Source organism: Anas platyrhynchos, chromosome 2 (genome assembly GCF_047663525.1).
Source record: "Anas platyrhynchos isolate ZD024472 breed Pekin duck chromosome 2, IASCAAS_PekinDuck_T2T, whole genome shotgun sequence".
Classification (NCBI taxonomy): domain Eukaryota; kingdom Metazoa; phylum Chordata; class Aves; order Anseriformes; family Anatidae; genus Anas; species Anas platyrhynchos.
Window position 1 is genome coordinate 28,127,835 of NC_092588.1, and position 27,178 is coordinate 28,155,012.

A 27,178-nucleotide genomic window follows, 5' to 3' on the forward strand; every position below is an offset into this window, starting at 1 on the left:
AAAGAGCTCCTTCCTGAACAGGAACATCCCCATAAGAGAATGATGAAGAATTACCCTGCACTTTAAGACTACTCTCTTCAACTGCTTTCATGCAAAAACAAGCCTGCTGTCCTTCACATTAAATCTTTTGAAGATTTATAAGGGAACAATCAAAAGGCCTCAAAATGTAGCTATGAGATCTTTCCATCTTCCATTACCTTGACATTTGAATATATGTAATCTTGAAGTCTAGCATGTGTTACCAGCTTTCTTAAAAAATAAAAAATAAATCAATAACCTTCCTCAAATACTAGTATAGAAGACACCACGACTTGCTTTAGTTTGTACACATATTTGATTGTACTAGCTCAACAATATAGAACTTCTGCTCAAGTACTCTTCAAAAAAGCAAACTTTGAAGGGAAAGGGGAAAACAGCCAATCAAGCCACCCACCCACCCACCCACACTAACACAAGATGATATAGAAGCTGACAATTTGGGGAATGCTTTGTATTACTTAAGTATATGCAGACCTTCAGACAACAATTCAAATGTGATTTTAATTTTTACCTGATTGTTTCCTAGATTAAAGATCATGTATTTAAAACACAAGAGGGTTCAGCCATATAATAAGTCAAGAATACAAGAACAGAAGGACTAGAAGAACATTTGCCTACATGATCTTGCAAGTCAGGAGTCTAAAAAGCTTTGAAGACATCCTTAAATAGGCATGGGAATGTGTGGGAAGACATCTACTTTTTTTCCTGTTTTAAACAAAGCACATATCTCCCATTAAAAACAAAAAGCCACCCACATGGTTGGTAGAACACATTCAAACCAAACATTTGCAACACTAACATCTCTATTAACTTGTTGGGAAAATAAAATAGAAGATCCCATACCTTTGTTCTTGTTCTTTTAATATAAGAAGTTCATGTAGTTGTTTTACCTTCTCCCTCTGCTGTCTAAGAGATATTCGGAGTAACTGTACTTCTCTTTCATTTGCTGATGCTTTAAGTTCTGCTTCTTGCACGTGTTTCATCTATATAGAATTCATAAAAACAAGAGGAACAAGATTCTTAAAACTATCATCTATTCTTTAGATCTTGTACTAGAATAAAAATGAGCAGGTGCTTTAATATAAGCATCATGCATGTCTACCCAGGCCGTTATGTTTACATCATGCTCCAAAACTGACAGTATTTTCACAAGATTTTATGGAATTTTATTATGTTACCTCCCCAGGCAAAAGATATTTTTTACTTAATAAACTGTTACATGTGCAGAAATTGAAGACTAAATGTTTAAAATCTAAGTGTTAGCTTATCTTACTACAAAACAAAAAATCTCTCATAGTAATACCTGTATTGGTTTCAAGCAAAACATTTATAGTTGTATTTGGTATCACTATTTTACTTTAAATACTCCAAATCCAAACATCTTAAATCTTACAGTTTAAAGTTGCTGAACAGAGCTGCTTTCTAGTGATTTTACACAAAATGGAGATGCAGTATAAACAGCAGATGGAATACTCCACTTTTTCCATGAAGCATTCATGAAGAATTCTGTTTTATAATCTGAAGCCTTTTACATAAAAAAGAAAAAAAGAAAAAAAAATATTTTCTGTCTTGGCAAGCAGAAAAAAATAAAAGAAAATAGTTATAAAAAAAGTTTTAATTACTCATGAAATGGTAATTCAGAATCAAGATGCTTCAGAAGTTACACTGCTACAGAAACAGTGGAAGTGATGTTAACGCTGGTATTCTTGCTCCTTAGGAGTGCTTCATGAATTCATCTCATTAGTTGTGTGCTCAAGTGGTGTTAATAACTTCACTACCCTGTCAGTCTGTCCTCCTAAGCAAAGCAATGGACTCAGCATCTCTCTCCAAATTCTGTACTAGCACAATTCTAATCTGTTTGCTTTCAAGAGTAATGAAGCTGTGAAAGGTTAATAGACTACAAGATTACTTTATGCATTAGTTATCTAATGGCAGAACTAAACGCAATCAAGACAACCTAGTTTAATTTCCAACTCCCACCAGAAACAAACAGAAAATTTAACCTCCACAAAACAAGATGCAAAACAAAATGATTTTCTTTCTGAATTCCTTCAAAATTCTCCTTTCAACTTCATATTTAACTATCAAAATCTAAAAAAAATAAAGAAAAGCTATGCAGCATATCCTATTGAGTTAGAAAAAAACATTATTAAGGGAGACAGCAGCCACTGGAAGCAATACGTGCTTCTGCATAACTTTCAGTTTGAGAAAACTGGAAATATCTACAGTTTATATGCTAACTTCAGCTGTATGAATACCACTGTACTATTGTGAGGCATGTGTAAGAAAACAAATCTCCATGTTCTAAATGCTAAGCCCCTTCAAAGAGAATTTAGACGCAGCCCATTGTATCCCTCTTGTTTTGTGGATGAAAGGAGGTAATTGCCTCCTAAATTGAAAAATAATAAAAAAAAAAATATAATCAAATGAGAACACTTGCAAATTTAAACAGTGACAGAAAACAGGGTAAAAATTCAGATGCATGGAATCTTGAACCCTTTACAGAAATAATCTAGTCATGCTGATTGAAAACCTTATACAGTGACTGCATAGAGAAATGATAATTTACCACTGATGGCAGTAAGCGTCTTGCTTGGAAGATACTAGCCTATACTATAAGAAAGCTCTATAAAGTATTCTAGAATTCATTATTCCTAGAGTTGATGAAATGAGGAGAAGTTATATTAAATCTGTTTGTTCAAAATGAGAATTTGGCTGTATGCACACTCCCCAGTTCTCTGCTTACTTTTTGGGTATCTGATTGACAGAACTGAGCACCGTACACTGGCAGTTCAGAGACTTTTGAGGATGGTTTTATTAAGATTCAGTTTCTGTAAGTGGACACATTCAGAAACACAAATGAGCTGATATATGAATATATTCTAACAAAAAAAAAAAAGATAGTGGGGGAGCTGCATTTAGCCACTGAAAATTCACCAATGAATTACTCAGTCAGAAACAGTGGCGTATAAGAATAAAAAACAGAACTACAAGCAAATAAATACTCCAAGCAAACAAAAAAAAAATAAAACACAACGGAGTTTTAAAATCAATTTTCTTTGGTTATGATTAAAAGCATTTAATTTTTAACCAACAAAACAAACAGAACCATCAGGTTTCTCTCTCATTAGTACTATAAGATCTTTATTGATTTCAGCCACATTTTAAAAAATCGTTCTCCTTTCTTTGTATCTTCAGAAAGATATCAATTCTTAGTCTTATGTACATAAGACTTGTTCTCTTTTATCTTAAGAACATGCCACATGACATTTCTATTGCTAAAGACATTAGTTGACAATTAAAATGGATGCTTGTTATTAACTACCACAATATAGAAAAAACAGCTTTACTGTGGAAAACTAAGACTGCAGTCTAAAGTCATGTTTATTAATACCTACCAGTATAGTAGCTATCCAGTTTGAGTAATATTTACTCATGAAAAATATTTACCTCTATTGCTCGTTGCTGCAGTCTCTGTGTCTCCATCTTGGAGAGTGTTTCTTCTAAAGCTTGCATAGCCTTCTGATGTTCTGCTTCTTTATTTTTTGCTTTATTTAACTCATTAGTAAGTCTTTCAGTTTCACCTTTCAGCTGCTGGATGTCTGCTTGTAATCTTGTTTTAGCATCTCTCTCTTTCAGTATCAATTCCTTCAACCTGAGAATAAACGCAATCAAGTTGCATGGCAAACATTTTTTAATTTAGTCAATTATGGCAATGTTTATTAATTGGCGTAGCACTGCATCTTGCACTTCTTTGCATTACTGCACTGAGCTTCATTTTAACTGAAACTAAGCTGAAGACCACCTCATTAATAGGTCATTAAGGAAAATACATTCCAAATATCATTTTGCTTAATATTTAAGTTGTACCTACAGTATCAATTTCTGATTTGATACTTTTCTTTCAAAAACTTAGCTCTTCTATAGAAAATATTAGAATAGCTAAGGACATTTAAATCTCAGAAGGAATAAAATAATACTCATATCCAAAATGGCAACAAAGAAAGGTGGGAAGGGAACCTGGAGAAACAAGGAAAAAAATGGGAAACAGAATGCATCATAGAATGGTTTGGGTTGGAAAGGACCTCGGAGATCATCTAGTTCTAGCCCCCCTGCCATGGGCAGGTGCACCCCCCCCAGACGAGGCTGCTTAAAGCCCCATCCAGCCTGGCCTTCAACACCTCCAGAAATGGGGCATCCACAACCTGTGCCAGAGCCTCACCACCTTCATAATAATCAGTCAATCATGGATGGTAGCTCAGGAAGCACTTGTAAGCAAACGCACCTTATCCATAAAGTGCAATTGAGAAAGACAAACATAAGAGACATCTCTGAATAAAGTGTTGTTTGTTGACAACTATGTTAGAAGAGAGAAATTCTGAAAAATAGGAAGAAGTTGTTCAGACATTGAAGGATTAGGATAGTGGTCTATATGAAGTCACACTAGACCTGACCTGCACAACACGCTGTCTACTTGCCAACTCTGGCCTACCAAAAACTTTTGTGCACACATGGGAAAAAAAGCCAGTGTGTATAGGTGGAAAAAGAGCCTGGGAATTGCAAGCTTCAAGTATGACATAACACAAAATACAGTTTCACCTTCAGCTGAAAGTACAATTACAACACAGATTAGTTAGAAAGTAGAGGGCTAGAACTGGAATTCAGTGGCATACTGTTACAATTCTGAGATACAAAGAGGAAGACTTGGGCACTAAGCACTGACAGAAATTTCTTGTTTCCCTCTTTCTTCTTGAGCAAGCATTGACAACCCATCAGGTCTTGCCACATACTGGATTTATAGCAGAGCTGCAGAAAGGAATTTCATTAGGCAACACAGATGTTTGAACAGAACTTCATGACGCATCATTTTTCAAGTATAGTTTTTTAAACCTTTTCTCATTTCTTGAGCCTATAAACTCAATTAAAGAAGAAAATGCATATACTACAGCACTTAATTTCCCTACCTCTCTGTAGTATATACAGCCATACTCTGAATATTCTTTTCTTCTTTTGCATGTTTCTGTAATTCTTTGACATGCTCTGTTAACTTTTTCTCTGCTTGTTCTGCTTTCCACCTCCTCTCTTTCTCCTGATCCAGTTCTTGAATCAGCGCCTTAGCAAGAATGTGGTAAGCATCAACTTATTTGGAAATGCTCAAGTGTAGCCAAAAAAGTTGAACAATATTCACAATTGTACAACAAGGTTACTTGGTCTTTCTTGAATCCAGAGAAAAGTTCAAGTGATTTGCCCCCCTTCCTCCCCAAGTAAAATCAAACAAATTATCTTACAGTTGACACTATAAAGAACTTCACTATTTTTACCATTTTTTAATAACTATCTACATGTAATTATTTTTGTCACCTCCAATTTTAGAGTTCCACCAGGAGACATACATTTGACTTCCAGAAAAGACACACTCATACTTGAAACGATGCAAAACATACTCTGTATGTGGATTCCTCTGTGGCATTTGAATTCATTTCATCCACTTTTTCTAAATTGCTCTGTCTTCCAGTTAGTATTTCAGCTCTTCTTCCCACTACTTCCAAATCTGGAGCATCCGATGATAAATTGAGGTTAGAATCTCTCTGATGGGAATGAGGACACTTTGAGGAACTCCTCTCTTCCCTATAATGGCATGGGATCAAGATATACTTAACATGGAGAGTTTAAACATTTCTTCAAACACCATCATAAAAAATGCAAGGGATTCCGATACGTTAACTGTAAAAGTATAGAAGTTGAACAAGAGTTCAAAGCCACCTAGAAAATAATTTATAAGCATGTTATGAAGCAAGCAGCTAAACTCAAATCTTCAGTTGTAAAAATATGCAGTACTGGTAGGTGCTATTGGAAATATATCTTATGATCAGATAGATAGGAAAGAGTTTTTGAAGAAGCAGAGCAGCTAACTAATGTAGTCCAATTTATATCATCTTCTGTTGCTCACTTCTGATATACACTATATAATCAAACAAATTACTATAATGTCCTCAGTGTCAGCACAAAAATTGGACAGTTGTATTTTTTATGACTGTTATGACATCATGATTTTTTTAAAAAACTCAAGCAGTGATGCATTTTCATAATGAAATTCTGTTGCTATAATTTAAAAAGATAAAATATAGATGAAAAAGTTTTTCTGAATTCTCAGTTCAATTTCCTTTTTACCTAGAGACTCACATGAAATGCTCATATAGGGAAATGACTGACTGAGTGAAGAACGAATTTAAAAAAATTAAATAACACGTAGGCATCATTTCTATACAAGTACAAAGATGTGTTACCGTTTCAAAATACAAGGCACATAAAAGACTAATACTGAAAAATAAGGATGCAAGAGTTTATATAAACAGTCAGACTAAGAAAAAAAGGGGCTTGGACATCTATCAGCTGGGCCAGCTAACAAATATTTCATTTTCTTTCCGCAACTCCCAAGAATAAACTTCAGAAATTTGACACAATTGTTTTCCTAATCAATAAATTTGTTGTAAAGCCTCAGTAGCTAATGATTTTTAGGGCATTATTAACAGGAAACCAGTTTATTCAACCTACCACTTTCATCAAATATTTCAGGACAAACTACATTCTCCCTGACAACATTCAGCTTAATTATTTCTTCCTTTATAGGGCAAACGTGGACATACCTGTTAGTTACCTTGCTTTTAGGATGATTTGAATGACATCTAGCAGGTAAGGTAGTTCTACGGTAAGTAGGGATCTTGCTTCTTTTCACAACCTTTTTATTGCTCTCTTTCCCACTCTCATGATCGCTCTCAGAAGTTGGATCTGTGTCTCTTTTAGGTTTAACAACATTTGGAGGGGCTTCCCTTCTTGAGGCTTCAGATACCTAAGAACAAATCGAGGTTTTATTTGTAGGTTTTACAATGTCTAATTAACTAAATTCTAACACTTTTCTAGATGTTGTTTTTGTAAAGCTAACACTTACAAAATAATTTTCATTAAGTAGATAATTGCTTCTAAACTACCCCTTCCCTCCTTGCTAAAACAATTCAATGATTTAGATATAACAAATACAACAGAACTGCATGGTTGAAATATGTAAGTATATCTTTTTGAAATGCCTGAAGTTTCTTAAAAAATGATTAGGCAAAGAAGCTTGATGCAAAATGTAAAACACAGTACAAAAAAAGTAATTACATGTTTGCAAGGCACAGCATAAACTGTTATCAAAGTACATGAAAATAAACCCGACAAACGTATCAGACCAACTTGACCTATTACTTAGCAAAATAAACTTCTACAAAATCTATAATGCAGCTGTTTTGCTACATTTCATATTTCACTGAAGTTCAGTTACATATAGTGTAACTATAACTTTGGAGTGGGGAAAAAAACAGAAAATTGTTTTCTGTATTCTATGTAATATATTATGATCAGATAGTTCTTCCAATCACATATACTAGTTTTTAGTCAGTACAAAAGTTTCCATAATTCAACGTTCAATCTCCAGCTTTAAAGTGTTGTGTTTTGTTTTTTTTTTAAACTTACTCTCAGTTTTTCAACATTACTAGATACACGTTAGTATGAAGTCAGCACACACATAACCAGTATAAATCATATGTCTGTCATGGTGAACTTTTGCAGTATAATAAAGTACATATCATTTTATGAACAGAACTTTCTGTGCAATCATAGAAAAAAATCACCTTCTGCAGTATTTCTGAAATCTGATCTTCTATTTTTTTAATCCTCATCTCACTCTGTATTTTATCAAGTATGGCCTTCTCTGGTTCTGAAGATGAAACAAGCTCTGTAGAGGAGCTGACAGAACTTTGTGCTGGTACTTTTGTACGCTGACGAAAATATGCTAATGCCTGATCGATATGTGGTGTCACCACTGGTAAAGCAACATCATTCTGTCAAAAGAAAAGACAACCCCTGTAACATTAATGAGTTTGCATGCAGTATAAAAAAAATATATAATAAAATCTATACATTTTAAATTCAGTACACACAAACTATGGCACCTGATGTTTGGATGAAGGGGACCCAGGTGAAACCAAACAGTCCAAAATGTCTTCTAAACATTGCAAATTGTTCAAATTTCCTTCTTCCAGGTCGACTGGTTCACCATAAACACTTATTCCATCTAGAACCATCAGCTGGGGCAAAGTCTGAAGAAGAGTTTCTCTGTAACCTTAAGGAAAAGACTGGATTGAAATTAATCTCAAAAAAAAAAAAAAAAAGGGGTGAAAAAAGGATTTGTAGTGTATTTTAGGTACCTTGTCATCATTGTAAAAGTAGTGAGTTATCTACATGTGTCTCACCAATCCCCTACTCATAAAGGCTTTCAACAGAAAACATTAAAAAAAAACAACAGAACTAGGAAGGTGCCTGCACAGCCCTGGTCTACACTGAGATTTCCCCACCACTACCGGCAGTTGCAAAGACAACTTTTTCATATAGACCTACTGCACCAGAACAACTGGTGCAAATACAATGATACACAAATGTAATGAAAAGCAAGTTCTGAAAGGACTACCCCTAACTCTGTCATTTTTCAGTAAATGAGAATGCTACTTCTATTAACAACTTACATGCAGTGTCTTACAATCTGCCTGTCACTGCTTACCGATGCTGTGGGAAAAGGAGGAAAGGTTAATAGTGCTTATATCTCATCTTCCTCTCGTTGCAATTTGCTTTTTGTCCACCTCCTGCCTTAACCTAAAGTAAGAGTTAACCTTAAGGCACTTTATGTGCCTTAATCATGTAGTTGAACCTTATCAACGTGTACAAGATTTACAACTTTGAGAATATACTTTGAGAAAATAAAAGACTGCTCTATGGGAAACAAATTCATTTTGACAGAACTTCATTTAACAGAAATTTATTTTGACAGACTGGCCAGCTTACGAATGAATTTGCAAGCTTCAGAACCTGGTCAACAGTTTAAAGGAAATTACTGACCAATAAAGTTAGTAATTATCTACTACAAATCATCTACCTGACGTGAGATCCATACCTGCTGTCTGACAAACTGGATTGGTCTTTCCATTTTTTTCCAGTGTCAGATTGGTCAAACAGTGCAGCCCCTTTAAGCAGTGAAGTAAATGATTAATATCGTTTATGCAGTTGCTGTGAAGATCAATACAGCTAAGCTTATAACTGGTTCCATGAAGGCACTGGAATCCTATAAGTTTAAGAAAAAAAAAAGGATTCCTGCTATGACTCTAGACTACAGGGGTTAGACCAAATTACATCTTGTTGAAAAATATTCAGTAAACAGTATATCATAATTGGAAACAATGTACCAACGTTTGATAAAATAAATTTTGATAAAATAAACATGTTGCTCAAAGTTCCTTTTCATAACTTAGCTCATTAACAAAAGTTGTTACAAACACCCTTCAATTTCTACTACAAACTCCCTTCGTTCTACAGCTTAATATCTTAGATAGAAACAATGACTGACCATTTCAACAAAAAAGATTTAGAATTTCCCCATCATACCCAAAGTTGTATTTTTGTCCTATAAGAAGGGAAGATGGGAATCTTTTGGAAGCATCTTCCAGGAGCATTGGATTTTTCACTTTGGAAATAAGTTTGAAATGTTTACTGTACATTGCTGTGAACAGAACAGGGAGTTCAATACACTGACACAGTACAAAACCATGACACAGATTTGGCAAAATTCATACATTATACATATGACAATTACTAATATCTCTTTAAGTTTTATTTCTCTAGCACAGTAAAGAAGTAAAATTCTGTTCTCTGCGGAAGGAGAAAACTCTGCTTTCTTCACCCATTTTACTTACAATACTTTTAATTCAAGTAAAGAACATGAAATCAAAACATTTGTTCATCAAATTAGTAGCTACAGTTACTGGGCTTCCAGATTTACTCAGTCCAGACTACTATAGATCATACAAGTGAGAAAAATATAGCCTGCCTCTTTTTGTAAACCATTGCACATTGTTAAAAATAAAAATCTTCATGCTTCACAGTTCTTGATGGGAATTTTACAGGTGCTCTGAGCAGTTACAATTTGTAAACCCACTGTTCAGCAACACCAGATGTTGCAGGCAGACTTTTTTTTTTTTTTTTTACCCCTGTTCCCATGCAGCTAAACAGAAGTACCTATAAACTGCTATGGTCACGTTTACAGACATGAAGTTCAGCCTTGCCAAACACATTAGAACTAATTCCAGTTCATGCACAACCCAGGAAAGAAGAAAATTTAAAGCTGCCACCTTTAGCAGCATTACTTAGTCAATTGGCAGAACTACTAGAAACCTCTGCAAATCCACCTGGTCTTTTTTAATTGAAGTGATGCACATGCCCAGGCTACTTACCAGAGAGATCGTGTATATGATTATATGACAAATTCAGTGCAGTTAAATTAAAGAGCTTTTCCAGTCCTAAACAAAGTGAGGGAAAAAGAGAAAGTCAGATTTCCAGTAAAATGCTCTGCTTTGTCGAGTCAAGACTTGCAGAGTAAGTCAGTCTTTTAAAAAATCATAGCTACAAATTATAGCAATAAACTGTGATCATAATATAAAGGAAAAAGAATCAGTTTTTCCTTCCATTCAAAGGCATCTTTCTATGATGTTTACAGACAGCACGCACATGTTTTATAGTTTACACAACAGGGCTAGCAGTTTGTATTAACTCAGCAGAGCCTCAGTAGAGGCATACTTCCCAGAAGGAAGCTTTACCACAGCTCTCAGAAAAGCTTCCTACGCTGCCAAACGGACTGAAACAAACACTGCCGACCCTCCACTTTCGTTATCAGGTTGCCGGACAGATTCAGGGTGCGCAGGCTCCCCAGGGCGCTCAGCCCCTCGATGCGGCGGATGCGGTTCGCGGACAGGTCCAGGTGCTGCAGGCCCCGCAGGCGGCCGAGCCCCTCGATCCTGGCGATGCGGCGGCGGCTGGCGTCCAGCGTCTGCGGCTCCGAGCCCCGGGCGACGTCCAGGAGGCTGCGGGGAAAGGCACCTGCCATCAAGCCGGGCACGGCCGCGGCCTCCCCTCGCCCCTCCGGGCCCGCTACCCCCCGCTCAGGGCGCCCCCCTCACCTCCGCCCGCCGCCCTCCGCGAGGCCGGGCTGCCCGGGGCCGCCCCGCTCCGCCGCCATCCCGCTTCGAACTTCCCTCCGCTCCTCACGGCGCCGTTACGACAGCCCTGCCGCAAAGCGCCGCCCCGCCCGTTGCCATGGGCACGGCGCATAGCGAGAAAGGGTCCTGTGGGAGGGGGAAGGAGAGGGGGAGGGGGCAGCTCGGAGCATGCGCACTGCAGAAGGTGACGCCGCGGCTTGCCCGTTGTGGGGCCGCCATTGACGCGGGTGCCCTTAGAAGCTTAGAAACGTCTAGGTTGGGAGAGACCTTCAAGGTCATCTAAACAGTGAAAAAGAAAAAAGTCAACAAGTGAACAAGTGAAAAGCAATGTTGTGGTTTAACCTGGGGGGCAGCTAAGCACCACACAGCCGTTCGCTCACACTCTCCCCTGCCTTTTTGGGATGGGGGAATTGGGGAAAAAAGTGAAAGCCTGTGGGTTGAGATACGGACAGTTTATGGGGACAGAAAAGAAAGGATAATAACAAAAATAAAATTAATAAAAATGTAATAATGTGTACAAAACAAGTGATGCACAATGCAATTGCTCACCATCTGCTGACCGATGCCAAGCCTCTCCCCGAGTAGCTGGTCCCCCCACCCCAGCCAGCCCCCCCCATATGAATTGTTCCATATGATGCCATATGGTATGGAATATCCCTTTGGCCATTTTGGGTCAGCTGTCCTGGGTCTGTCCCCCTCCCAGCTCCTGCTGCACCCCTAGCCTGCTCACTGTCAGGACAGTGTGAGAAGCCAAAAAGTCCTTGGCTTAGTGTAAGCACTGCTCTGCAACAATTAAAACATCGGCGTGTTATCCGCACTCTTCTCATCCTAATCCAAAACATAGCACCCTACCAGCTACTAGGAGGAAAATTAACTCAATCCTAGCCAAAACCAGGACAAACATAAAAAGATAAATTCGTCTGCCACCTCCTTCCCCCAAGCCCTTTTCTTTAGCCAGCTGCCCTCCCAGCCCTCCTCAGTCCCTGTGAGTAAATGGGGAAGGGATGGCTGCAGTCACTAACAGCATCTCGCTGCTGCTCTCTCATGCTTTTACCTCCTCCACCATGGGCCTCTCCACAGGATGCAGGGAAATCTTTGCTGTGCCACTAAAGTACTTTCTTCACTGTTTCTTCAATTACCTTGGTGCTCTCACTGCTGTTTCTTACACTTTTTGTTCCCTTTTCTTCTGCCTGTGCAGTGTTTTCTGCCCTTTCTTAAGTGCATTTTGCCAGAGGTGCCACCAGTTTCACTGCCAGGCTCAGCTGTGTCATGCAGGGGGTCTTTTGGAGGTGACCATGGCACACACAGAAACCACCTCCACAACCTCCCTTGTTACCAAAACCCTGCCATTTACACCCAACGTGGCTGGGTTTGGGGTTGGTGATATGTAATGAGAAGAGACCTTCCTGCAGACCAGGAGTGCCCAGACACAAGTATCATATATTCATGCAATTGTGGAGTATCCGGAGATTGAAGGTACCCTACAGGGGTCATTGAGTCCATCTCCTGGCTCCACACAGGGCCACCTAAAAAATCAGACGATGTGTTTGAGAGCATTGTCCAAATGCTTCTTGAACTCCAACAGGGTGGGTACTGTGACCACTGCCCTGCAGAGCCTGTTCCAGTGCTTACTGACAATGATGAGGTCGCCCTTCTGCCTTCTCTAAGCTGGACAAACCAAGTGACTTTAACCACTCCTCATATGTCTTCCCCTCTAAACCTCTTCCCTTCTTAGTTCCCCTTCTCTGGATGCTCTTTAACAGGTTTAAGCCACAATATTGTGGCAAACTGCACACAGTGCCTGAGGTGACGCTTCATCAGTGCAGAGCGGAGCGGGACAATCCTTTCCCTCGATGGCTGGCGGTGATGGGCCTGAGGCACCCCAGGGTAGGGTTGGCCCCTCTGGCTGCCAGGGCAAACTTGGCTCTTATTCAACTTGTCATCAAACAGAACCCCCAAATCCCTTTACATGTGTCTGCTCTCCAGCCCCTCATCCCCCAGTCTGTACGTATATCCATGTTTACCCCACCCTGGTGCAGAATCTAGCACTTGCTCTTGTTAAATTTCATACAGTTGGTGATTGCCCAGCCCTCTAATTTGTTAAGATCTTTCTGCAAGTCCTTTCTGCTCTTAAAGGATTTAACAGCTTCTTGTAATTTAGTATAATCTGCAAATTTACTTAATATGCATTTGCATCCTGCAACCAGGCCATGTATGAAAACATAGAGGAAGAATGGCTCTAAAACGGAGCCTTGTGGAACCCCACTTGTGACCGGCCTCCATCCTGATGTAATCCCATTTATTGTGACCCTTTGAGCCAGACCCGTCAGCCAATTCATCCATCATATTCACCCATCATATTATGTATTTGTGTAGCTGTGTGCTGGACTGAGCTTATAAATTGGAGAGCACTGAATTCTCTTCAGGGAGGTGTTCTAGCACTTCAATTACTATTTATTTTATTTATTTATTTATTTATAGGACTGATACAGTATTAAGAGTTTACTACAGTGGTGGCTCAAAGCTCACCACTCAGGCAGGCCTGGGTGGTGGCCACTGCTGGGACATGGTTTTTAATGACTGTTTACAATACTACACTGACATTTATTCATGGATGTTTTTATTCTAAAGGGCACTGTAGCATCAGTTTATAAACTTACGTTGCAACACACAGTATTTGATGTAGAAAATGCAAACCTGTCCCCCATAAAGGGGGACAGATTTATCTAACTGTCAAAAAGCAGAAGGAGAATCACTTCCAGTGGGCAATTCATGCAGCTGTTTGTTCCTGGGATGACTCTTTTCTCATCTCTCACTATATATTATGGGAGAAGCCTAAGAAAGTTTAGACACTTGATTTTTGAATGGCTGCATAGGAGTAGTTAATTGCTGTTCTTGGCCATACTTACCAGCCAGTAATTACGAATACCTGTTGCTGCACAAAAACACACTGTACTTTTCTTTACACTTTAGAACCCAGTAGAGAGTGTTTATAGTAGGCAAACACCTACATATTGATATTTTGACAAACTGTGGAAACCTTTAGAGAAATACACTTCATGGTTAATATGAACATTTGTATTAGATGGGAGAACAAACATGGTAGCATGTGACAAAAAAGTGGCTTTTCTTATGTTTTTTGATTTGTCATTAACCAACTGTTATGTGGAGTTTCTTTCTTAATTAGTAGCAAAAGTGGAATAATATGTATGTCAGTAAAACAAACAGATTCATAAATCTTTCAGTAAAAGGCAGATATATAAAAGTTTTGATAGATAGCAGGAAAAAATAATCTTGCTAAGGCACTAGATTGTTATGTGCCTGAAGGTGCAATCCCATTTTCTAAAGAAAACAGTCATAAAGTCGTAGAATCATAGAATACCTGGGTTGGAAGAGATCCGCAAGGATCATCAAGTCCAACTCCTGGGTCCCCAAAGGGCTACCCAAGAGAAATAAATAAATAAATAAATAGAAACAAATCACATGTTTGAGGGCATTGTCCAAACACTTGAACTCCAGCAGCTCGGTGCAGTGACCACCTCCCTGGGCAGCCTGTCCCAGTGCCCAACCACCCTCTGGGTGCAGACCCTTTCCCTAACCCCCAGCCTGACCCTCCCCTGTCCCAGCTCCATGCTGTTCCCTCGGGTCCTGTCGCTGACCCCAGAGAGCAGATCTCAGTGCCTGCCCCTCCGCTCCCCTCGTGAGGGAGCTGCAGGCTGCCATGAGGCCTCCCCTCAGCCTGCTCTGCTCTGGGCTGAACAAACAAAGGGACCTCAGCTGCTCCTCATGTATCTTGCCCTCTAGACACCTCACCATCTTCATTGCCTTCCTTTGGACACTCTATAACAGTTTTTATCTTTCTTATATTGTGGCACCCAAAACTGCACACAGTACTCAAACTCAGTTTGTGAATACATCATGAGGTCCTGTGAAGCACTGGTCAACTGGCTTCTATCTAATATGACTTGCTTGGATAGCTGTTGAGCTCCTTCCAGAAGGCAAGACAAAGAAAACTACTTTAAAAGGACATGTTTCCCACAAAAGGTGAGCTAAAGAAGAGTGGAAAAGAAGGAAGAATATATATTTTTGTCAATCATATTAAACATGACATGTCCTTTGTTGACATATGCCAAGAAAAATTAATTATGTTTATTTATTTATTTATTTTCCCTAGAAACTCTCTTCAGGTTTTGCTTTGTTCTTTTGCTTCTTTATCCTTGGTCTGTCAATGTCAGCAGTAGCAAACTTCTTCAGAGAAAACACAGAAGAATATTTATTGAAAGTTTGCAAGACAAATTGGCTTCTCATTTTTGCTCCATCTTCTCCCTTAAAGGATTTTGGATGATGCAGATCTAAGTCAATACAATGCTGGAAGTGCTGAGAAATTAATTAAAAAGGAGCTAAATAAATATTTTAAAATCTTTTGTTGTTTAGACAGATAGTCTTCTTTCTTGTCCATCTAATCTGTGAGTGGATCATAAGAAAGACTTAGGGAGTACACACAGAAAATTATTGCAAGAACATTCAGGACTCCTTATTGAAGTACATTGAAATTCAGTTAATTACAATTAGGAGATAATGCATATCCAGTCCAGGCAGCCAAAATGTTCTTCCATTGCTTTTTGGTATAGGCTTCTTTCTTAAATCTGCAGAACCTACAGTGATTAAAAGAGATCAGTCATGATAAGCACTGACATTCATGACAGTGAAAACCTTGACATTGAAGGCTAAAGGGATTTGGAAAGTCAGAAAATTAAAAGGGAAACCTCAGTGCTAGGAGAAGTAGAAATGAACAGTTGAAGTTTTAGGATCAATCTTAAGTGTTTTATAGCACTCTCTTGACCTTATTTTACCGTCAAAGAGAACTCGGTAGTTGGCACTCACAAGAAATGTGGTTGTTCCCCGCTGAGTATAAAAATTGTGGTACTAAGGCATTTTATTTTGATGATGATATAACCTTTCAGCCTGCTCCAAGTGTCAGGGGAATCTCAGTCTTGTCTTACAAACACGTATAGGTTATTTTAATAATTTATCTTTGCCTTATATTCAGCAGTTGAGTCTCAGTATGTCTCCAAAGTGAGTGTGACCAGGTATCTAATACATAGATGTGTGTGAAGCAGCAGACACTGACATAAGAGACCTTGAAATAATCATATAGATAGGGGCAATTTATCCTCTCAGCCAGAGGGAGATGTTAGACATGTTACAGAAAACCTTGAAAGTGAATATTTATGATGTGCTTCATAAGACTCTGGCCTGCTATAGCAGTGTAAAAAAAAAAAAAGGAAAAAAAAAAAAAAAGAGGAAAAAAGCAGTTTGGCTGAAGACTATCTGTTGTTGTATAACCAGCTGTGTTTCAGTGAATTCTTCCCTGGTAATGCTCACATGAATATACTGTTTCCAGAACTTCAGATTTTGTTGGATTTGTAGGAATGTTCTTATTATCTCTGTTCTTACTTACCTTCTATTCTGGCAACAAAACACGAAAATGAAAAACGTACTTTGCATAAATCTCAAAAGCATTCCACTGAAAGTCTAGAAACATTTATCTGAGATAGACAGAAAGCACACACAAGAAAGTAATAATCTCAGTGGTGTTTTCTGAAATCAGTCAGCTTTGTAAGAAGTAAAAAATCCTTATTAATCTGCTTCTTGGGGAGATTTTGGAAATACCTCTATTATACCAGAAATTAACATACTTTAGCACGAACAGTGTAACAGTTGCATCTGTACTTTAAGCTGCTATTTAATGTATTTATATATTTGTTTTTAGAATAGTAATCTAAATCCAGCTGTATGTGGCATCACCCACAAAATAAAGAGTTTGAAGATTACTGGGAATTAAAAAATGTGTATGCATTCACTGAGAAGGAAGATCAGAAAAGGCACTGAAATAAAACAGTTGTAGAAATTTATATATTTTAGCCTTTTAGAACATTTTTCACACTTAATTTCCAGTTCCTGAATAGTGATGAATAAATACTTTGAATTATTATGAATTATTCATAGCACATGGTAAATGCATATATGAACTTAAATATACGTTGCAATTTATAAATTGAATAAATAAAATTTAAAATATACAAAAAAATTTCTAACTAGAATTTTTGTAGTCTGTATGATGACTTTTTTCAAAGGTGAAAATATAATGGGTGGTGCAGTGATTTGCAGAAGATGGAAGAATTGTCTTGTTTAAGTGCTATTCTGACCTGTGTATTCTGTCACTGACTATTCTATGTTTCTTTGTGATGATGGACGCGCACTTTAACGAAGCTTTTCAGTGTTGCTTACCAAGGTGGCATTTAGTTGCCTAGGTGGCAGGTGGCTAGTGCCACTTTAGATACCCAGCATAGCTGTTAGCTGCCACTCCAGAAGGGCATGAATATCCTCTAGATCTTGTGTCATATTCGTCATATTCCCATGTCTGTTTTAGCTAAAGATCTTGTATATGATAGAATATTAAATAAACCTAATCTTTCAGAAACATTTTTTTTATATGTGACTGAAAGTCCATCTGTTCAGGACCAATCTGAACCATTGTCTCTTTCAAGATGGGACATGTCAAAGCCATGCTTTGTTCACTGTGTTACTAAGCTTTGACAATTTGGACAAAATAATTCTGCAACTTGACTGGCAAAAAGTAAGACCTTTGCAGCTTGTAGTTTTGGTACTGCTCCTTAACAGCCTTAAAGGTATGCGCTGAACTTATTTCTCAGTATCCTTCTTTCTTCCTGTTTTTCTCTACATCTTCTGAAAAGAATAAATATGTTTTTCTTGGGGAAATATCTATGACAATGGTATACCCACATCCAGTCATAGAGAAGCTCCTTCTCCATAGTATGAACATAAAATATGCTGAAGAAATGTATAGAAAAATGCATTTCTAAGCAGAAATTTTCAGAAAAATCAGTGGCCACAGCTTGAAAGGCACACACCAAACTAGTGGGAATTTGTTCCACAGCCCATATATATACTATGGAAGTTAAAACATGCCCCCCCACCTTTGCAGTAGTGCTTGAAGATTAGTGACTGCTTATGAAGTTCTTGCATAGTACTATAATGAATACTCTAGAAAAACTAGGAATAAACTGATAATGCTTTTTCTAGAGCAGTGTTTAATAAGTGAAGTATAAACAAGCTTCGGTATACGCTGTGACTGATAGGGGTTTGGCAAAACATACTGGTATTCACCACTGATCACTGTTCATTTTATATACTGACTGTAGGAAAATATACCTGCCTGTTCAACTCATGTCTGCATCAATGTCCATAGCATAAAGAGGGCTGATTTTTTGCTTCATGCTGCCATGTCATTCCCCTTTCCCTAGGTCTAACGCAGAGGTGACATTTCCCCACCTCACACAGTTGTCTCTGAAGACATGTAAATAATATGGAAATCCTTTGATGAAAATCAGCAGAGAAATGAAAAGCATCTCCTAAGTATTATTTGTTATGCCAATTTCCTAAAAACTATCCCCGGACCTTAATAATTTCTGAAGTACATATTAAACCAACATGTCCATGATTTGCCAGCATTCCTTTAAGCATCTGGTTAATCATCTTCACACACAAGACATCCAAACCCAAAGTATGCTCTCCTTTCTGAATGATTAAGCCAGGCTTCCCATAACATTTCACTGTCAAGTAGGGCCATGACAATGAGTTAACAGCAAAGTGAAAGGAAAATACATATAATCAAGCCTCTCAAGTCATAGAATCTGCTGTGAAAAATAAGAAAAAAAATGGGAAAAGGGAAGAGCGATGATGCCAAAGTGGTGAAAAGAAAAGGAAATACCAAGATGCAACTCAAAAGAAATATAGGTTATTTTGATGGGGTAAGTTTTATTATAGGATCAATAGTAGGGGCAGGCATCTTTGTGTCTCCCACAGGGGTGTTAAAGCATTCCCTGCTTAATGTCGGTGTTGCACTAGTGATCTGGACTGCTTCTGGACTGGTTTCTCTGATGGGTTCCCTCTGCTACGCAGAGCTGGGCACTGCTCTGCCATTTTCCGGAGGGGAATACAGCCACATTAAAAGAGGTCTTGGATCCTTGCCTGCCTTTGTGTTCATCTGGACATCGGTGTTCACCAAGCCAGCATCAAACGCCGCTCGAGCCTTGCTGTTTGCTGAATATGCCACCCAGCCCTTCTACGGCGTTTGCCCTGCACCAGAAGTGCTGAAGAAATGCTTGGCCTTGGCCGTCCTCTGGTCCCTGGGGATCCTGAATGGCTGCAGCGTTAAAATGGCTGCCTGGGTGCAGACGGTTTTCACCCTGCTGAAGATGATGGCGTTGTCTGTAATTGCTGTCAGTGGCATAGTTCTCCTCGCTGGCGGGAGAAAGGAGACCCTGGCCAGGTTTGAGGACATGTTCAGCTCAGAGATGCCCAACGTGTCACAGATCGCCGAAGCCTTTTTCCAAGGACTGTATGCGTACGGTGGTTGGTGGTCCCTCAACTACATGGCAGGTATATCACTTTTTCTTTAGAATTCATTCTGCAGTAGCAATTTTTAATGCTTCTCAGCTCATGTTAGAAGAATTTGCATCTTCTTCAAGGCAAGAGGGTCTGTAAAGATACACATTTTACAGTGCAAACTATCCACCAGTCCTGCATTTGATGGGGCTGGTAAAAGGCATTCTTCTGTATGGAAGTTCTTTGCTTCTTGTACAGTTCCCAGAATCAAATTGACATTTAAAAATGACTACAAGAGAAATTTAGGAGGTTTATTTAAAATCTTATATGTCAATAGAATTTTTCATACTTTAAAAAAATAAATCTTGAGTTTCTTGTGTCAGTGCATTTTTAGAAAATGATGCTTATATTAGTGGCTTACATAGTGCCAATCTATTTGTGCACTAAGGATCAACCAATGATCAACTAACATGTAACTAAACATCTATACCTTCTCTCAGATTGTCCAGTTGATTTGTACGTGGACAAATTAATATTAAATTGTATTAAAATACAGCAGCTTTAAGGGGTATGTAGGATAGCCCATCTGCGATAGTTCCTTGTAAAAATACAGTTTTGCACAGAAGGTGAAAAGAATGTAAGGAAAACAGTATAAATCCTTTAGATGTAGAGCTTAGGGATATGGTTTAGTGGGGACTGTTAGTGTTAGGTTAGAGGTTGGACTCGATGATCTTGAGGTCTCTTCCAACCTAGACAGTTCTGTGATTCTGTGATATAACTTTTCATTTACCTTCTATATCTGTTAATATGTAGCAGTAACAAACAGAGCAGTTTTTCATGAAAGCTGCTCATGATGTTATGCACTTCACAATGAGTTAAATGAATAACATGCTATAGTATCACCAGATTTACAGAATTTAGTTGTAAGCAAATGGATGGAGTTGTTATATCTTTAACCCTATTCATCCATTGACCTCTACAACATGTAAAACATTAAATAGACCCAATGTGTGAAACGTGTAACACAAAGTTCAATGGTGAGAACAGTGTGAAAATTGGGTTAATGTTTAAAAAATGACAGTTTTTATTACAATCCAGTAATTTCTGCATCAAGAATATGCTGTAATAAAAAAGGTAATAAAAATCAGAAAATAGCACTTCGAAATCTTAAGATTGCCTTAAAGGCAAGCATTTAGCTTTGTAAGACCAATAAAAAACAGAATATTTCGTATAAGTCCTATTTTCTGAGCAGTTACCAGTAGTAATAAATATAATACACTAATAATAAATACAATATACTAGGCAGTACAGCTGTTTAGACAGATGCAGCTATGCATTTGTCCTCTGCTAAACTGAATTTCCTGTTCTTCAGCAATAACTTTAATTCCTGTGAGCTTCTGCTAAAGAATCAGGTGCCAGCTGGATGGCAGAACTATTACTAGCAACAAAACAAGTAGAAAGATAAATTCAAAATGGCAATTTGGGTGATTGTCCCCGTCTGTGCTCAAAACTATCAAGTGCATTTCCTCCATTTTAAATAAATCCCAAACTTATCTCCAATAGACTGTATCTGCATTTCCCTGTTCTCAATCAATCCCTCTGGTCTGTGCACTGCATCCTGGAATGAGGCAGGGTCAAAGCTGATGATATGGGCAGGAGGCTGAGATAGTATTTGGGGGAGAAAAAATATTCTCCCTTCTATGCAGAGTTTGTGTAAATCGTACTCTAATTTGACTTTTTGCTTGGTGAGTTACCTTTTCATAAAGCTCAGGAAGTCTTTTGTAATGCTGAGGGAAGTAGGAACAGGTAAGGAAGAGAAGGGGTGAAGGAGTGAAAGAGAAGAAATAAACCTTTTTTTTTTTTTTTTTTTTTCCCAAGCCTCTTTCACTAAGGTAAGGATGAGTTATTAGGGTTCTGGAAATCAACTCCATCTTTTCTGGGATTATCTCAGTTAGGAATGTGTGGCAGCACCGCAGTTGTTCAGATATCAAATTTGGAGCTTTTCCTTACGTAGATAAGAGTAGTTTTAAGCTAAGATACCAGGCTTAGCACTAAACTATTTTTCTCCACCAGATTGGCCGTGGAAATGGTAATTACAGCAGAATCCAGCTGGAAATGGCCCTGTTTTAAAGCCACTGCATTACTGCTCTTCTGTCAATACCTTCAGTCTTTCCTGTTATATTTTCTGTATATACTGATGTAAGAGCAAAGAAATGTTTTGGGTAGGAAAATACACTAAAAAAATTTTGCATCAGGACTCATGAAATGATGAAAGAATAAATAACTGACTTTACAGTCTCACATTCAATCTTCTTATTTAAAAATATGGCTACTTGAAATTTTCTTAACAAATTGATATTCTGAAGTACAGTCATATATCTGTTTATCCAAATCAGACAAAATTTAACAGTCCTTTTGACATTTTTTATCATTCTGTCAAGAGTCTATTGCTCCCTTTTTTCCAAGATACTTGATAGTTTAAAAAAAATTTAAAGGTTAAAAATATTTTATTTAGGCTTCTTTGATGATAAACTATTTGAAAAGCACTGCAGGAGCTCACAAACAGTGTAGTTTAGGAGTCATGGTTAGTGTTGGAGCTCCAACCTAGAAGTTGCTTGCTTTATTAGTTTTTTTTTTTCTTTTTTATTTGTATTTTTTAGAAGAGATGAAAAACCCTAGCAGAAATATCCCCTTAACTGTGATGACTGCTGTTCCTGCAGTAATTGTGTTTTATTTACTGGTGAACATCTCATATCTGACTGTCCTCACACCGAAGGAAATTGTCTCCTCAGGTATGAGTTTGATATTTTTGTTAAAAAGGTGTCATCCATTGGCAGACCCATTTTATATCAATGTACTGGGTTATTTGTGTTCACCTAACTTCACAGTCAGGAAGGGAAGTGTGGGTTTCAGTCTAAGTTTTAATTCTCATTTAATTTTACTGCAAGGCAAAGTTGGACTGAATTCAGACAGATGATATTAGGTATTGAAAATATTTGCTTACACCTGCACTGGCTATAAGGAAGTCAGAAGTGCATTGAAACCTGGAAAATCAAGTGAAGATCAGGTGTCTGTTTAATGTAGGACTTTGTTTTTCTGCAGTTTTAATCCTCTCTCCTCCTTCCTTCCCTACCTCATGGTGTCTATGGCTGAAGTCCTTACTATTTAGGAGCTAGACAAGTCATCTGTCAAAGTAACCTGTTGTGATAAATAATATAGAAATGGCTATAGACACAAAAGTATAGCCATTTTGGGTTGAAGAGGGGTATTCTATGTAATTATATCGAATATTTATAAAATATATAATTGAATATAATATATATTATTTATATCAATATATGAATATTGATAAGTATTCCTATTCCTTAGAAGACCCTATACAAAAGTCCAGTTTCTGTAAATCTTCCCTCAGGTGCTATGCCAATAAACTATGCATAAAAAAAGGCTGAGAAGAATTGTATTTCTCCTTGATTGTCCAAACAACAACTTTTAAATCTCACCCTAATGAGACAGCTGTCAGACCTTGCCTCCAGGAGTAACAAAGAACATACCTCATCTAGATGTTTGTGTTTTTGTGTGTGTGTGGTTTTTTTTTTAATATATATATATTTATTTATTTTTCTGTGAATGCAGCTCACTAACATAAATGGCACTGGTGTAGCTGTCACTCAGCAACCCCATGTTGTTGCTCAGCCCACGATCAGGCTATCTGCTGGGAGAGACGCATACATTTGAAAATCCATTCTGGAATGAGAACAGCAGCAAATACGAGAACATCACCAAGCAGCAGCTGCCCTGCTGGCACGAGCAGTTCCTAATGTGCCACACGGGAGCTGAACTAATTTACGTCAGCTGAGGAGATAACCTTAAAATTATATCTCTCATTTCAAGCTTTGCTATATATTGCTGCAGTTCTTATTAATTCACTGCATTTTTTTGTTTGTTTTATTTTGTTTTCCCCTACCCTGATGACTTTTTATGCTGCGCAGATCACTGCAAGACCTATATTCCTCGTGGCACTTTGTTAGAGGCCTGTACACACATCTGTGTTGGCAGTGTCCTCCTAACAATAGGTTATGTCACCACTGTGGTCATGCAGGGGACTAATACCTTCATTTTCTTTCCCCAGACAGCCCTGCCCATGCATGCACATTTGTGATTCATGATGGTGAGACACAGCTGTGCTGCTTGCTGCCACTGGTCCTTTCTTTGTGAGTGGGCCACCAGAGCTTCACCCAGCCTTTGGTGGTGGACAGGAGTCCTCCTTGCTCTCACCCACCTCATGCCAATTTTTAGCTCCTGAGTTAAATACCCATAGAATTAGATTAGTCCCATCTGATTGTTGCAAATAATGCCAGGCATTTGTGATAAATAATAGGTATTTCATGCATTTTAAGTTTCCTTTCTATTGAGTCTGTTGGTAATTCAGAGCATGGTACCTTTGCCACTACTGATGCTTTGTTTTCTTGCAGTTGCTGTGGCAGTAACTTGGGCTGATCGAGTGATCCCCTCTGTTGCCTGGATCATTCCTCTCTCTGTTGCTGTCTCAATATTTGGTGCCCTCAACAGCAGCATGTTCACATTAGGTCGATTAAGCTACGCTGGAAGTCAGGCGGGACATTTACCTGTTTTAATCTCCATGCTCAATGTCCACACTTGTACACCAGCTCCAGCCATGATTTTTTCAACCACCATTGCATCCATTTTTATAATCCCCTCTGACCTTCTTATGTTAACAAATTACTTTGGATTTTCTGCCTGGCTTATGATTGGATTGACTTGTGCAAGTCTGATTGTACTTCGATACCGGGAACCTAATCTACATCGACCATACAAAGTAATTGGAAATAAGTTATAAAATATTCTTCTGGCTTTTTTAAGTCATGGGTAGTGTGCGAAAGTTATGAACAAGTGCAAGACAAAAGTTGATAGTCATTACAAAAATACAAATTGTAATCTTGATGTTTAGAGCCTTATTTGTGATCCAGAACAAGTCTGCTTCACGCTGAAGAGGGAAAAGGAAAAAACAGATGGTCCTTGCCCCAGAGATACACCTGAAAACAAGGGATGGATAAGTGCATAATGGGGAACAAGGAACAAGAAACTGTGTGAGCATGGAGCACTGACAGGAACCATGTGGAATCCAAGCTGACAGTTCATGGTTAATGAGACATTGGTCTACCCTCATCTTTCCTGACACAACCATAGCCATTATGGCTAGGTTTAATTTCATCTCAATCTAGCTGTCAGAAAGCTGGGTTGGAGGTGTAGATTAATCATCAAGGCTTCTTCTAGGCACCCAACCCTGAACTTATTGTAGATGCCTGTAGTATGCAAAATAGGTGAATGGCTTTCAGGTGCTGCCTATCTCTTCTCCATGACAAGAGAGGGACCCTGAACAAGTATTCTAGACAATTTGAGGTCAGTTATCTCTCATCCTGGGTGAGATTTCAACAGCACAAGAAGTGGTATTATAGTGTTGCAAGGAATGCCATATTATTCCTAGGAATGATGCATGAAATCACAGTTGTTAATTTTATTTCCTAAAACTTTTTTTTTTTTCTTTCTCTTGCAGGTGTTTCTACCAGTTCCATTTTTGATGGTGGCAATGTCATTCTTCTTAGTTTTAGCTCCTATAGTTTGGTCTCCAAACCTGCAATACGTTTATGCTTTCTTGTTTATGCTGGGGAGTTTTATTGTTTATATTCCCTTTGTATATTTTAAAATGCATTTTGCATTTCTGGATAGAATTACTTGCCACTTACAGCTACTGCTGGAAGTTTCTCCTCCTGATGGATCTGCAGAAGGCAAACATGAATAATGGCAAATGTTTAATCCCAGTGCAACTGACAGCCAATGGAGGATTTCTTTAACTGATATATACACTTATGTGTATATATATAATTGTGTGTATATATACATGCATATATGTAGATATGCAAATTTAATAGGTGCAAAGAATCTTTTTTAAAAAAAGGGTAAAATCTGTAAAATGATCCCTCTTGCTCCTGAAGGCAACCATTAAAGTTGCATGTATAATTTAAGTAACAGAAATAAAACTAAATTACAACACCAATACTTGCCATAATACCAGCACTAATATTATCATAAATAAATAAATGCATAGTTGTCAGCATCATTATATAATACATTTTTAGTTTCCAAAGTTGTCTGGATTATTTCTACTTCTTAATAGTTGGTGTATTGGAACTTCTGTTTTTAAAGGCTTTATACTTCTGTTCATCTGCTAACTTTTTTTTTTTTTTTTGTCTGCATTTATTTCTAATAAAAAACTTTGAAGAACATTGTGGAATTGACTGAGATTTCTATTTAATCACAAGAAAATTGTATATGGTGTGCCTTGGCTATTTTAGACCAACACATACAAATGCAGGGTAAAATCATAGTAAAAAAATCATAGTAAGTATGAAATAAAGAATTAAATAAGAATTATTTATATTGTTTGTCACACAAATAAAATTCAAGATATCTAAATTATTTTACTAGATTTTTTAATTAAGCATTAATATCTTTTTTTTTTCCTTTACTTCCTTTGCTGTGTTAGAGACGAGAGTTTTTGTCCTCCTCCTCTCAATTTTTCTTTTTTATGAAAACAAGATAGATAAAGTATTGACTTTTTACTTTTATTTTTATTTTTATTTTTTTAATGTTGAGAATTGGGCCACATTAAGTCCACTGAGTATTTAGGCTTAAAAACCCATAACCAGTAGACAGGAAACATCACATACTTAAGTGTTTAATCTATTAATACATGTTGTTTTTATAATTATGATAGGATTATATGTTTAAAGTGTGTTTTCACATCTGTCTATGTAATGCTCACCAGTACAACCAGTAGATGGCTCCAGACCAACACCTCTCTTACACAGGTATATTCTGGTTCTCTGGATTTTGTATTAGTGAGAGAAAAAGTTTTATAGTGTAATAGAATAGAAATTTTACAGTAGAACAGAAAAATCCTTGCTAGAAGATTTAATTCTCTGATATATCAAAAATGTAGAGGTCAGAATGATAGATTAGAACTTTAGACAGAGCTACTTAGAGTATAGGGTACCCATCCTGTACTGCTTGACGAACCTCATCTCCTTCTATGACAAAGTGACATGCTTAGTGGATGAGGGAAAGGCTGTGGCTGTGGTCTACCTTGACTGCAGTAAGGCTTTTGACACTGTTTCCCACAACATTCTCCTCAAGAAACTGGCTGCTCATGGCTTGGACTGGCGTATGCTTCATTGGGTTAGAAACTGGCTGGATAGCTGGGCCCAAAGAGTTGTGGTGAATGGAGTCAAATCCAGTTGGAGGCCGGTCACTAGTGGCGTTCCCCAAGGCTCGGTACTGGGGCCAGTTCTCTTTAATATCTTTATCGATGATCTGGATGAGGGGATCGAGTGCACCCTCAGTAAGTTTGCAGATGACACCAAGTTAGGTGTGTGTGTCAAGCTGCTCGAGGGTAGGAAGGCTCTGCAGGAGGATCTGGATAGGCTGCACCGATGGGCTGAGGTCAACTGTATGAAGTTCAACAAGGCCAAGTGCTGGGTCCTACACCTGGCGTGCAATAACTCCAAGCAGTGCTACAGGATGGGAGATGAGTGGTTAGAAAGCTGCCTGGCGGAGAAGGACCTGGG

At 38.0% G+C, this 27,178-nt stretch overlaps 2 protein-coding genes and 1 long non-coding RNA gene across 5 annotated transcripts in view; 2 read left to right on the plus strand and 1 right to left on the minus strand.

The window, feature by feature from the left end:
• The window catches only part of LOC140001846 (uncharacterized), a 17,178-nt gene extending 10,437 nt beyond the window's left edge, over positions 1–6,741 (plus strand). The window contains exon 4 of the long non-coding RNA XR_011807429.1: positions 6,670–6,741. This is a non-coding gene — a long non-coding RNA (uncharacterized lncRNA). The remainder of the gene's footprint in view (positions 1–6,669) is intronic.
• Positions 1–11,220, minus strand: part of LRRCC1 (leucine rich repeat and coiled-coil centrosomal protein 1) — an 18,882-nt gene extending 7,662 nt beyond the window's left edge. Inside the window, exons 1-11 of one of the 3 annotated variants that reach the window (XM_027452424.3) lie at positions 11,082–11,220; positions 10,780–10,985; positions 10,359–10,424; positions 9,026–9,193; positions 8,031–8,200; positions 7,710–7,919; positions 6,687–6,889; positions 5,484–5,667; positions 5,004–5,152; positions 3,490–3,694; positions 883–1,022 (exon numbers count right to left, since the gene is read on the minus strand). In XM_027452424.3, the coding sequence (XP_027308225.3) occupies positions 883–1,022; positions 3,490–3,694; positions 5,004–5,152; positions 5,484–5,667; positions 6,687–6,889; positions 7,710–7,919; positions 8,031–8,200; positions 9,026–9,193; positions 10,359–10,424; positions 10,780–10,985; positions 11,082–11,140 (1,760 nt within the window). In that variant the 5' untranslated portion in view covers positions 11,141–11,220. Of the gene's footprint in view, positions 1–882; positions 1,023–3,489; positions 3,695–5,003; positions 5,153–5,483; positions 5,668–6,686; positions 6,890–7,709; positions 7,920–8,030; positions 8,201–8,600; positions 8,619–9,025; positions 9,194–10,358; positions 10,425–10,779; positions 10,986–11,081 lie in introns of those variants that run through there. The other 2 variants (XM_072034479.1, XM_072034480.1) reach the window with 2 other exon arrangements.
• Positions 11,221–18,723: 7,503 nt separating this feature from the next.
• On the plus strand, positions 18,724–25,839 carry SLC7A13 (solute carrier family 7 member 13). The gene is made up of 4 exons (XM_005009131.6): positions 18,724–19,586; positions 22,193–22,324; positions 24,005–24,369; positions 25,108–25,839. The coding sequence occupies exons 1-4, from the start codon at positions 18,863–18,865 to the stop codon at positions 25,351–25,353; spliced, it is 1,467 nt and encodes a 488-aa protein (XP_005009188.4). The 5' UTR covers positions 18,724–18,862; the 3' UTR covers positions 25,354–25,839.
• The last annotated feature ends 1,339 nt before the right edge of the window (positions 25,840–27,178 follow it).

Excerpts from the sequence above, each read along its gene's own strand:
- SLC7A13 (XM_005009131.6), top strand. The coding sequence starts at position 18,863 with ATGGGAAAAGGGAAGAGCGATGATGCCAAAGTGGTGAAAAGAAAAGGA. Across the intron at positions 19,587-22,192 it reads GTCCCTCAACTACATGGCAG|AAGAGATGAAAAACCCTAGC; the intron begins GTATATCACTTT and ends TGTATTTTTTAG. Across the intron at positions 24,370-25,107 it reads ATCTACATCGACCATACAAA|GTGTTTCTACCAGTTCCATT; the intron begins GTAATTGGAAAT and ends TTTCTCTTGCAG.